The sequence below is a fragment of the Eretmochelys imbricata genome, chromosome 7, assembly GCF_965152235.1.
Source record: "Eretmochelys imbricata isolate rEreImb1 chromosome 7, rEreImb1.hap1, whole genome shotgun sequence".
NCBI classification, from domain to species: Eukaryota; Metazoa; Chordata; order Testudines; family Cheloniidae; genus Eretmochelys; species Eretmochelys imbricata.
The window spans coordinates 85,083,065-85,095,334 of NC_135578.1; the positions used below are offsets into that span (position 1 = coordinate 85,083,065).

The window sequence follows — 12,270 nt, forward strand, 5'->3', positions numbered from 1 at the left end:
TCTGATGTGGTATCATTGCAAGCATATTATTTGGGTTTACTCGGATTGTAGCACATTGAGCTTCCGGTTCAGCCTTTTAGACTTAATGTCACATAAGATCTGGAATGCCCAATGTAAGCCAAGCTGGCTATCACTATTTTACCACACACCCACACTCTCTCTCTCTGTACTGGGACACATGTTTACACTGTGCACACATGCACAGGCTTTCAAGTCACACACCCGTATGCCAACAGGGCCACACTTACAATATTAGCATCTGATGGCTGGGGGCCATTCCATCAAACTGAAATTAACATAGCTTGGTCAAATCCAGCTTCCAGTTAAGTCAGTGGCAAATCTTACATTGACGTAATGGGAATAGGATTAAGCCCGTGTGCGTGCGCGAACCAACCTTCTTAAGCCAAGAGCAGACACCCAGTTTACGGTCATGGAGGCTGCACTGAAGATAGGGGGTTGGTGGCTGTTCCGCAAGGGGGAGATGTCTTTTCTTTCCCTGAAGGAATGTCATTTTCACATCTGTCTTCATCTTCTGTTGCACTGTGTCCCATGCTCCTCACCAAGTTGCTTCCTATGCCTCACTAACCTAGACTTCCTGCCTTTAAATACGAGTTCTTGGGGAGCTGGTTCTTCTGTAGTAAAACCCATAGCATTGACTTTTCCAGCTCATCAGAGCTTCTCAATCGTCCAGTGACTAACAGAACATTCAAAAGTGACCAAAAATACCTCAGCCCAACCCCGATGGACACACAAACTGAACAGAAGGAAACCGTAGGTGCTTTCCAGAGAGAGCAATGACAAAAAACACTGGTACATGCATTGTTCATATTCAATAAATGCCTTGTCTCCTAGAGGGGAAGGAAAGTGCTCTACATCTTACAAAAAAACTGACCTTTCAGACTTTGTTTCCCCTTTTCTGACAGGGTGAAGGTGGCAGAATACTCCCACGAACAGGGAAAGATGCGACCTGGAGCTATGTTGCCACTAGTCCCTCATCTCATCATCTGCTACATGGAGGCTTTCTGGGACTGATAATGGAAATTGTGGCTGGAATTACACAATGGTTTCAAGAAGCTAAATGGGCAGCCTTATAGCCAGTTCTACTGGTCTAAGCAGCTCCCAGCTTTGCAAAGAGTAGAACACTGTAAGGAGTATTCTGAAGTCCACAAGACATCTTGCTTACACACACACAAAATTCTAATCAATGGACAAAACAAAGCTGCAGTCTACGTGATCACACATTGTCATTGAACCTTCCTCTTCCCCTCCCCCACAATCCCTAATAAATGGACTGACACCACCAATACATTTCACCTGGCCCCACTAATGGGTATCATATAGCGACAGCTTTTGGGCACTACCAATCTGAGTCAGGTTCCAGCCAAGCTTTTGGGTTTTCATAGGACAGCATGTGCCTATCTGATCCTGTTAGTTCATGGCTTGTCCCGCCTGTACCAGCTGCAAGGTACGCTTTCTCCAAGATCATCAGTGGCTCTTAGCCAAGATGGTCAGGGACACACCCCATGCTCTGAGTATCCCTAAACCTCTGACTGCCAGAAGCTGGCACTGGACAACAGCGGATGGATGGGAAGGAAGTGGGTACAGAACAGGTTTTCTTGGGCTCTTATTGTAATGAGTCTGACAATGCAGTTTGTTTTTTCATCATGCAAGGTCAAAAAGATTATTAAAATCATTGATCAAAACTTTGCCCCATGATGAAAATGGTCTGCAAGACTAAGTGCCTGATCCTCTTTTCTGTGCCACTAGAAGATGCAGAATTAATTCACGATCAATCTGGCAAAAAACTTCAATACCCCTTTTGGTTTTAAGGTAGCTGAGCCTAAACAGGTGCCTAAACAGTCACTGACCTACCACGAGAGCATTGCTTTCAACAGCAAGACGCAATATCCTCATAGGTTAATTTCCCCCAAGAAACAGGAATCTCAAACAGGCCCAAGGACAATTGGATCTCACCCACATTGGGTACAGCCCTGCATTTGGACCATGGCCATACAATTCTTCACCTAAACTTTAGGCAAGTGAAGGACTGCACACTAACACAGCCTGTCATTCATGGCAGTGCATGTGCTACAATGCAGACTGGGAAACGCTCCTGTGATTTTCTGAGGTGTCTGCATGTGGTGCTAAAGTCAGTGGTGAGCTAGCTCAGCAGCCAGATTCATATACCAAGGTGTTAATTACTGGTGGGTTTTTTTACTCAGTGGTTAACATGGCTGTGAATATGCATGTGGGTATTGGTATGTGTGAGCATGTGCACACTGGGGGGGGGGGTGCCCATGAGCTGAAATATTTATCAATACAGACCTAAAAGTGGAACAAAAACCCCCAACTGACTCAATACTGCAGACTGCTTTTTACTTTTGCTTTGCTACAGTGGTGCTTTCAGCTATATTGGGAGAATGCAGGGTGTCCCTGGGGCATTGTAAATAGCACTCCAAGCATCCACACACACACACATGCGCACACACGCTTTTTCTACTATAGCAAGTTACATTCAACTGTGTTTCCTGATCATCTCATTAAGCTGCTCATCTCCTTCGAGTTTGACGGCTGTCACGCCTGCTGCCAGCACCCCGACCAAACTGTGCTCTTCTCTGCTTCTACCATATGTAGCCTCCGTCGTCTGCCTCTCCCTCCTCTTCTTCAGCCTCTTCTCCAGCTTCCTCAGTCTCTTTCTCTTCCTCATCTTCCCATCCAACGCCACTCCCAAAATCCCCCGAGAACCCAACTATGTCATCTACAACAAGACGACAGTGCGAGTTAGGGAAATCACTTTGCTGGGAGCCCAGCATACCTCACAACACTGCTGTAGGCTGAGAGAAGGAGCCAACTAGATTAAAACTAGCTTGGGGATGTTTACTCAAGTTGCCTGCAATGACAGTGTAGACATACCCACAGAGGAGGGTGCGCAAACGCAGCCCTGCCCAGTTCTAACAATGCAACCATTCTTCCCCAGCAGTGGCCCTTCTATCCCAGCCCCAGGCCTTGATACAGGTCTCCCAGTGTACCTCTGTCCTTACCACATCCTTGCTATCCCAATCTGAGGTACTCCTCAAGCACTATCCTCTAGTCAGGGCAAACTGAGCCAAAGGGGGTAATGGTTTTACAATGTAAATGAACATCCATTAGGGACTAGGACAGGGGTGGGCAAACTTTTTGGCCTGAGGGCCACATCGGGGTTCCAAAACTGTACAGAGGGCTGGCTAGGGAAGACTGTGCCTCCCAAAACAGCCTGGCCCCCACCCCGTCTACCCCCTCCCACTTCCTGCCCCCTGACTGCCCCCTCAGAATCCCCCGCCCTATCCAACCCCCCGGCTCCCTGTCCCGACTGCCCTGACCCCTATCCACACCCCCACCCCCTGACAGTGCCCCCGGGACTCCCACGCCTATCCAACCCCCCCTGTTCCCCATCCAGCCCCCCCTCCCCCGAACCTCCGCCCCATCCAACCACTCCCCTGCTCCCTGTCCCTTATCCAACTCCCCCGCCCCCTTACCATGCCACTCAGAGCAGCAGGACTGGCAGTCACGCTGCCCGGCTGGAGCCAGCTATGCCGCTGCGCTGCCCGGCAGGAGCTCACAGACCCACCGCCCAGAGCACTGGCGGCACGGCGAGCTGAGGCTGCGGGGGAGGTGGGACAGCAAGGGAGGGGCCAAGGGCTCGCCTCCGTGGCCAGGAGCTCAAGGGCCGGGCAGGATGGTCCTGCGGACCGGATGTGGCCCCAGGCCGTAGTTTGCCCACCTCTGGGCTAGGATGAGGTTTGTTTTCACTTGCTATGACTTAATCTCACATCTATTGGACTCAATGCAGGAATCAATGGAGGAGGCCCTATGGCCTGTGTTATGCAGGCCAGGCTAGGTGATCACAATGGGCCTTTGTGGCCTTAAAGATCTATGAATCTGAATCCAAATTTCCTGAGTCCTTAACATGCAGGCACAGGCTTTGCAGGCATGCTTGCTCTACATGCCTCCTGTGATAGTCACTTGCTTCTTCTTGAAGCAACAGCACAGCCAGAGCTGCTCCTCTGTGATGCAATGCTCATTCATTGCCAAGTCAGGAGGACATGAATACTTCCCTCTCCTCCCTCCAGTGTCCTTACCACAGTCCGGGTTTCCACGTATCCGTGTTCCTGTCAGCTCCAGGCCAAGCTGGTCAACACACCAGCACTCCCCACTGCTCTGGTCACACTGCATCTTCCTGTAGTACCCATCCTCATCACAGCTTGGAATGAAAACACCTGGGGGAAAATGACAGGCATCTCCAAAATTGGGTCCAGTGTGAGAACAGGAAATGTACAGTATAAAAGCTACTGCTGCATTTGAAACATGGAGATGCAATCAGCTGTTCTAAAAAGAGTTACTGAACAAACATCTCAGAAATCCAGCAACCTGCAGTGGACACTGCCTCACAAGAAAGTGAAATACCAGGAGCATGCACAAAGGGGCAGGTCACAGACTGCATTTATCAGAAGTTCAGGGGACAAACTCATGAAGTAAGAATGTCACAGCTGCATACATCTTGTAACAAGGTCTCAGATGAATCCAGCACTAACTCAGAGTAACACTTCATGCATCACAGTGAGAAATATCATACTGGTATTCTGAGATGGGTCACAGCTCAACTATAGGGAGGTGAAAGGGCAGAGGCAGATATCAACTCTGCTCAGAAGGAATGTGAAGGGCGAGAGAACTTCACAACCATGATTAACCAAGATTGTTAGCAATGTCAAGCCCAGAGGCCAGAAGCTGTGCCAGGACTAGATCCTGCTACAAGGGGAGAGAAGTCCATCCCATCCATCGTTAATGGGAAGTTCACATGGCTCATGACTCACCAGGTTTCTTTTTTGCTGCTTCTTGGATCTGGATCCTCTCCAGCTCCACAAGACAGGGGGGCTCTGTAATACCCAAAGCAAACACCTCTTAGAGCTAAGTGGGCATCTCAGCATGCATGCCTGTTTCTATTTAGGGAAAACTCCTCCTTAAGAGGTGGCCAGGGGATTGGTGGTGAACAGGGGGTGAGGATCGCCTTAAATTGGTCAGAAGAACCAGGTTTGCTCAATCTCTGTCCTCATCCAACCCCACTCCTCCCAGCTTCCTTTATATGCTGATCAGGGAGCCTTCCCTCCCGCCCCCGGCTAGTGGAATCGAGAGCCTTGGACACAGTCAGGTTCTTAGTTAACTTCCTCTTGGTCTCACTCACTGTTAGAATGACACAGTCTGAAACAGTGGCTCTTCTGTCAAGATCTTCCCATTCATAGAATCATAGAAGGTTAGGGTTGGAAGGGACCTCAGGTCATCTAGTCCAACCCCCTGCTCAAAGCAGGACCAATCTCCAATTTTTGCCCCAGATCCCTAAATGGCCCCCTCAAAGATTGAACTTACAACCCTGGGTTTAGCAGACCAATACTCAAACCACTGAGCTATCCATTCATCATCAGTGCCTCAACCAGTACATTGTATAATGCGGGGCTGTCCTCATATTGGACTTCAATGGAAATGTTAGGTGGGGTGACTGTTTTCTAAGTGCATTCTGCTCTTTACTGCCCTTTATATTTATTTATAGCAGTATATATATTACTGTAGCCCCTTGTCTGACATCTGGCTGCCTCCCTGCTTTTTGACCAGAAAGTGGTCAAAAGACAAATGCTAGAGCAATGGCTACCATCACTGCCTGGGAATCACTGCATGCTGCCATCCTGAAATTCAGTTAATATTTGCCTGTCTGAACAGATATATCTTACACTAGGCCCTGAACGTGACCACAGCCTGGCTCTGGTGAACTGTCAGAGGAAGTGAGGAAGACAGTAAGAAAGGTAGGAGCCTTTTCTGAAAATACGCTAGAGATTTTTGTCCTGGGACCTGACAGCAGAGGCACCCCAGGTGACCTTTTCTGCTGCAATGGGACACAGTAGGAGGGGGTTTCTGTAATCTGACTTTTTAAGAAAGCCAAACCTGCTGGGGCTTTACAGAAGCAGGCAGACATTTGGTGAGGTTACTGACTATTCGATAGCCATATAGAATTGCTAACTGAGAAGCCCATACAAAACAGCGCTCTCTCTAAAGGAAATCTGGTGACGACGCACTTTCTCTCCAGAAGCAGAAGCACCATTCGGCGGTGGAGACGTGGCCATCCTTATAGGTGTCACAGGAGTTGAAGAAGGGCCGGATGCAAATCTCATACTTGTCTAGGTTGATCGCTGCGAGCTCTGTCTGGTCCAGGAAAAGGTCATTGTTTGTGTCTAGCTTGGAAAACATCCAGCCAATGGAATCCTTGCAACTGGCCACCAGGCTCTTGTCTAGTACTGTGAGCAAACCGAGGGAGTGCAGGAGAAAGACAGGGAACAGCAGAGAGAGAGGAATGAGTCAAATCAAAAGTGCCTTTATCCCCTCACCCACACCACCACCATGCACACAGGTACTGTCAGATGGCAGTGTCTCCTGGAATGGTGGGTTGTTGGCAATGGTCAAACTCACCGGCTGAATTGTGTGCATAACCACGGGATTCAGGACAGAAAATAAAAGGGAGAAAAATGAAGACTGGGGACTGTCCTGGGATAGCGGCTTTCCTTGTCAGATAGTCTGCAAAATCATTTAGGCGTTATCAGCTGAAGTGCATCTACTGCTTCTCACCCAAGAACAGCACCCCTTGCTGTGTCCTTTGTGTGTCAGAGTGAATGGCGAGCTGGCATGAGGTGCCAGACTGGGGCAAACAGGCTGCTACACACCCTTTATTTTCAGAGGCCAGGCCAATTTTGTCATGAATGCTTCCTTTTGAGGGCTGGTGAAATGCCCTGACATTGTGACAGTGCCCTGACATGAGGCCATAATGCTGATGTGGCCTAAGGAACCATGACATTGGGATGAAATGGATCTCTGCGGCAGGACAAATTTATACAGGGTGAAGGAGGTCAGGAAGAACTACAGGGAGGATCACAGGGCATAAAAGTTGAGCACTGCAGCAGTGGGGAGTCTGAGTGCTTCACCCGATGAGTCCTGCCCTGTTGTGAACTGTAATCCCTGCCAGCTACACACAGATCCGCACAGCACAGAGGATTGTTAGGCTGAGTCTCTGGGCAACACTCTTCAAACCCCGCTTCCCTTTCCCTATTCACAGAGGGTACAAAGCAGCTGCCAGTTTGGCTCTCGATGGACTTCCTAGCAGCTGGAGAAAACAAACATAGCCCATGGCTCTGATAATCAGAGCTGAGGGGGGAAAGCTCACAGGAGGGAGTGGCAGAGAAGAGTCTGCCTCAAACACAGCTCCTACTGCTGATTTCATCAAACAAATTCCCCCCAGGGAGCAATCAGCTCAGAGATTTTTGTTCACTGGCATTTAAACTAACCAGATTCCTCCTGACTGAGCTCACTTCACACTCCACATGCGCTTCGGGACCAACCAGACCCCACTATGGGGACAGGGTGGGACTCCGGTTTAATAGTCACACTGAAGTGTTTGCCTTACTTGTGCTCACAGGAGTTGACAGAGCTGACTGGCCATACAAAGACCTCTCTCATTATTCTGCCTGACCAGTGCGTATCTAACACAATAACGGCTACAACCCCAACCAGCCAGGTTTCTGCACGACCAACCTTTATTCACTCCTAAAAGTTACACAGTGGACACTTTCAGCCACCCAGAAAAGCTCTGTATGCATTAAAAACTATCATCTTTTTACCTGCATAGCAGGCCCTAGGATTGGCCATAACATGCCACTGGGATAGTCTCAAAGCCAACCAGAATGCAGCAGGTTAATAATGGCACATGCAGTAAGATTTACTCCACTGCACCAAAATCCATCAGATAAAATGGTCTGATCACCACGCATCACTGGAATCATAAAGACATTTCAACAGAACATTGTCACAGGAGATTTATATCATCATTTCATTCACTGCCGAGATGCGGCTCCTCCAGAATGGAATATGGGAGCTGTTTAGCAAAGCACAGCAGTACTACCCAACAGTTCAGCCTAGGATTTCAAGGATTTCAGTTCCCACTGAAACTAAAGGGAGTTCAGATAGGCAGAATGAAATTATCCAGGCTGGAATCTGACTGGGACTCCTGCGCTGACATGCCTATTCCTACAAAAAGGATCTTTAATAACCACATGTGGTCAGGAACCTGCTTTGAGATCTTAAAAACAGCCACACAAGGAACCCGCTGTCCAACTAGTCCCGGGCTAGAACACTGGTCCTGCACTGACTCAAAAGGAAGGATATCAGCCCCACTTTCTGTAGCACCTAGATGTTCTATGGAGTTTTCCCTGCCAAATTCTGTCCTGATCCAACCCCGCTTACAGCGGTAGGTCTCATAAGGTCACAGCACAAGGTTGTCCAACAACGAGGTATGGGTCCTATCTGAAAATGCACCAACTTCATCTTGGTATTTACATAACACATTGTCCTTATCCTGGGACAACATTCTCTCCCCCTGAGATTATAAGGCAGATTCTCTGCCACCAAGTTCACTACGTGGTGAAAAGTGAATGTAAAACAGTTGGAGATTCCCCCGGATGTGTGTAGGAGGACTCTCCACCAGAATAAAGCTAGAGCAGTAAGCTCCACCATGTCTCTTGCACTGGAAACCTCTGCCCCAGTGTAAGGGGAAGGAGAAGAGTGTCAGGTAGGGAAGGGGAGTAGAGGAGTTAGGATCCATTTTGTCCAGTTCTCCATAGGTGGAAGGCCCCTGAGGGATCCTACCCCCTGCAGCTTTAACTAATGCTGGTGCCAAGCAACTGAAAATTAGGGAGCTGCAATTGGCTCCCTGATAGACCCTCTCTCCACTGTACCTAAGCAGAGCATGGGCACCGTGGAGAATCAAGAAACACACACCTCTATGCATCTTGCACTCATTCACCCAACCCTCCCTGCTGGATACTTCTCAGCCCTGTGGGTTTCATCAGCAGCCTGCAATCTCCCATCTTAGTGTGGCACATCTGTAGCCTCTGGGCTATCAGCTACGAGGCTCATGTCAGGGAAAGCAGCCCTGTTACTGCACCTCACTGTGCCCTGTTTCCCCATCTGCCCCCAGGACACTGACATCTACCACAAGCCCTGCCTGCTGCCTCTGTCATGCAGGCCCCTCACCAAAATGCACATGACATCAGTAGGTCTAATTTGAGCTCGGCTGATCTAGATTAAGAGCATAGGTTGTGAAAAAGGTACCCAGCATGTCAAATATGTCTCATGCTGAGGGACATACGTGGCATGTCAGACAGCTGCCCTGAATGGAACGATCCACTGGAAACTCAGAACACTGTTGTCAGTGAGTGCGTCTTGCAGCACAGGACTTCCACAGCCCACCCGAAAGCCTTTTAGACACGTCAGCCAGCACACATGGGCCAGGCCTGCCCCAGATCTCATCCCCTTCTCAGTGGCAGGCCACTGGTAATTTTGCTCTTCCAGTCCAATAATCTATGCTCCCTTTGGGGAGGAGACACCACATCATTTGCATTAGACCCAATTTAGGAATAGAGGAATGGAGATCCAATACACAAGCCTTGGCCCAGCTCCTCAGCTGATGTAAATTGGAATAGCTCTGTTGAAGCCAACGGTACTACACTGATTTACACCAGCTAGGAATCTGGCCCCATGTCACCACTGGCAGCATCAGGGAATTCACCCACTGTGACTGTAGCCCTGATGCAGCTCCACTGCTGTCAGCACTGGCATAGACAAGTTGCTGGCAGATACAGGCGTCGAAGCACTGGGCCATGTAGATGTGTTAGAAGCAAGGTTAGACCATGGGATGCTTCAAACACTGGGGCTGCCTGGAGTCCCATTGTCACTAGCACTCCCGCTGTCACTGTAACCAGGAGAGCTGGACTGGTGGAAGCAATGGTGGGAGATTTGGGGCAAAAAAGCCTAGTGCATGCATGCCACAGAGTGACTGGTTTAAGCCCCGAAGCAGGATGGTTAATGTCCCTTATATATTTTTATCCTGGCTAATCACAGAATCATAGAATATCAGGGTTGGAAGGGACCTCAGGAGGTCATCTAGTCCAACCCCCTGCTCAAAGCAGGACCAATCCCCAACTAAATCATCCCAGACAGGGCTTTGTCAAGTCTGACCTTAAACACCTCTAAGGAAGGCGATTCCACCACCTCCCTAGGTAACCCATTCCAGTGCTTCACCACCCTCCTAGTGAAAAAGTTTTTCCTAATATCCAACCTAAACCTCCCCCACAGCAATTTGAGACCATTACTCCTTGTTCTGTCTGTAATGAAACCATGGAGGAAATTCTGATTACATAGCTCAATGTCTATTCCTTGTTTGAGTCCTACTAAGTTCTTCTCTTCAAAATACATTGTGGCAGTGAGTTCCACAGATTAATTAGGTGTTGTGTAAAAAAGGATGTATTTTTATCAGTTTTAAATTTGCTGCCTCCTCATTTAATTGAAGGCCTCCTTGTTCTTGAATTATGAGAAAGGTCAAAAAGTGGAGGGGAATGGGTCTAGTCTGAGAGTGGGGTTTGTTAGGATATAGATATTCAGGCCTGTCTGTAAAGGCCTGTACTTTATGAATTTAGGCGTATTTTTATCACTTGCCTAGTTAGAGGTATAAAAGAAAGAATCAAAATCACTGTCTGCCAATGTAAGGTCCTTCTCTTACTGTGACAGTCTGGGGCCCTGTTCTTAGGCTAAGGCCTTTGGCTAAGCAACAGAGGCAGCCATAAGCTGGGAAGCGACCGGTCACATCCTCACATTCCAAAGTAGTCACATGGAAAGAAGGTGCTATTGGGCTGTTAGGAATACAATCCTGTCCTGATAGTGCCTATCAGCTCCAGAGAAAGGGAAGTGCCTAGAAAATGTAAAAGAAAATTTAGTTTGATAGCATCCTGTCTGGCAGGAACTTACTTATCAATACTGGGATGTGAAATCCTCACTTCTGTATTGTCTTGCCATTATAGTTCCCACTTTGCTATTGTTTGTCTGTATAATCTCTGTCTGATTCTGTGATTGTTCCTGTCTGCTGTATAATTAATTTTGCTGGGTGTAAACTAATTAAGGTGGTGGGATATAATTGGTTACATAATCATGTTACAATATGTTAGGATTGGTTAGTTAAATTTTAGTAGAATGATTGGTTAAGGTATAGCTAAGAATATTACTATATAAATTAGGGGCAAACAGGAAGTAAGTTGGGATTCGGAAATAAGGAAAAGGAACTTGTATTTAAGCTTGCTGGAAGTTCACCCCAATAAACATCGAATTGTTTGCACCTTTGGACTTCGGGTATTGTTGCTCTCTGTTCATGTGAGAAGGACCAGGGAAGTGGGAGAGTGAAGGAATAAGCTCTCTAACATCTTGGTGCCGGGACTTGGATACATCACATTGGATAGGTGAGTGGCAGCCTGTAAGTCCCCCTCCCCAACAGTCCACGCAGCTGCTTGAAGGGGGTATGGCGAACTCTCATGATGGTAGTTGCGGGTTCTGGCAAGCTGGGGTAACGGATTTTTTGAACAAATGGATAAGGAAGAATCAGGGCCCATACCAGGTGCAGGGGCTCACCTGGGATGAGATTGAGAAGGAGATGGGAGAGGTTTTGGGAGACCCCAAGGGAAAGGAGTGTAGGAAAAAGGGAACGGTATTACAAGGTTTGTGTGCTGGGATGGCATACTGGGTAAAAAGGGAAGCTGATCTCCTCCAACACATTAAGGATTTGGAGGGGATTGTGGATCAGCAACGGATTTTAACAGAAAAATCTGTGTTAGCAGTAGAGGTAGCGGATTTGAAGGCAAGGGATGCTGCACGGACAGAGGAGTCTTGTGAGGCAATCCGGAGAGAGAGGGATGAACTGCTGGGGAGAGTAGGAGACTTAGAGGAGGAATTGTATCATTGTAAACATGGGGGCAATGGACTTAGGGACCCCAAACCATCCGCCCCACTAATGGAACTGAAGGAGACACCTCCACCACCCTACCCTGAAAAAACACTGTACCCCCCACTGCCGTTGGATGTTGTAAGCCGGCGATCCACAGTTACCGCCCCTGCGAGAGAGGCTACCCGGGAGGAACTGCAGGAGGCAGGAATAGTGGCCCCGGTTGCAGGGTGGGGGGACCATGCCCCACAAGTAGTAGAACAGGCAGAAATCCGCCCCTTGTCCCTGAAGGACCGGGAGGCAGTACTGGGCCGTTTGGGAAAGGTACCCCGGGATGATTGGGATCAGTTTGTGCTGTGGCTAGTGGAGGTGGGCAGGGAGATGGAGGGTCTAACTCGTGAGGACCAGGTGATCTTATGGCGTAGTCTTTT

At 48.5% G+C, this 12,270-nt stretch overlaps 2 protein-coding genes across 2 annotated transcripts in view; one reads left to right on the forward strand and one right to left on the reverse strand.

Moving 5' to 3' along the window:
• TYSND1 (trypsin like peroxisomal matrix peptidase 1) overlaps window positions 1-1,304 on the forward strand; it is a 33,937-nt gene extending 32,633 nt beyond the window's left edge. The window contains exon 5 of the mRNA XM_077822014.1: window positions 924-1,304. The gene's annotated coding sequence lies outside the window, so the exon portion shown is untranslated. The remainder of the gene's footprint in view (window positions 1-923) is intronic.
• A 95-nt stretch (window positions 1,305-1,399) lies between these two features.
• The window catches only part of SPOCK2 (SPARC (osteonectin), cwcv and kazal like domains proteoglycan 2), a 61,375-nt gene continuing 50,504 nt past the window's right edge, over window positions 1,400-12,270 (reverse strand). The window contains exons 8-11 of the mRNA XM_077822015.1: window positions 6,102-6,320; window positions 4,851-4,913; window positions 4,119-4,256; window positions 1,400-2,758 (exon numbers count right to left, since the gene is read on the reverse strand). Coding sequence (XP_077678141.1) covers window positions 2,622-2,758; window positions 4,119-4,256; window positions 4,851-4,913; window positions 6,102-6,320 — 557 coding nt within the window. The 3' untranslated portion in view covers window positions 1,400-2,621. The remainder of the gene's footprint in view (window positions 2,759-4,118; window positions 4,257-4,850; window positions 4,914-6,101; window positions 6,321-12,270) is intronic.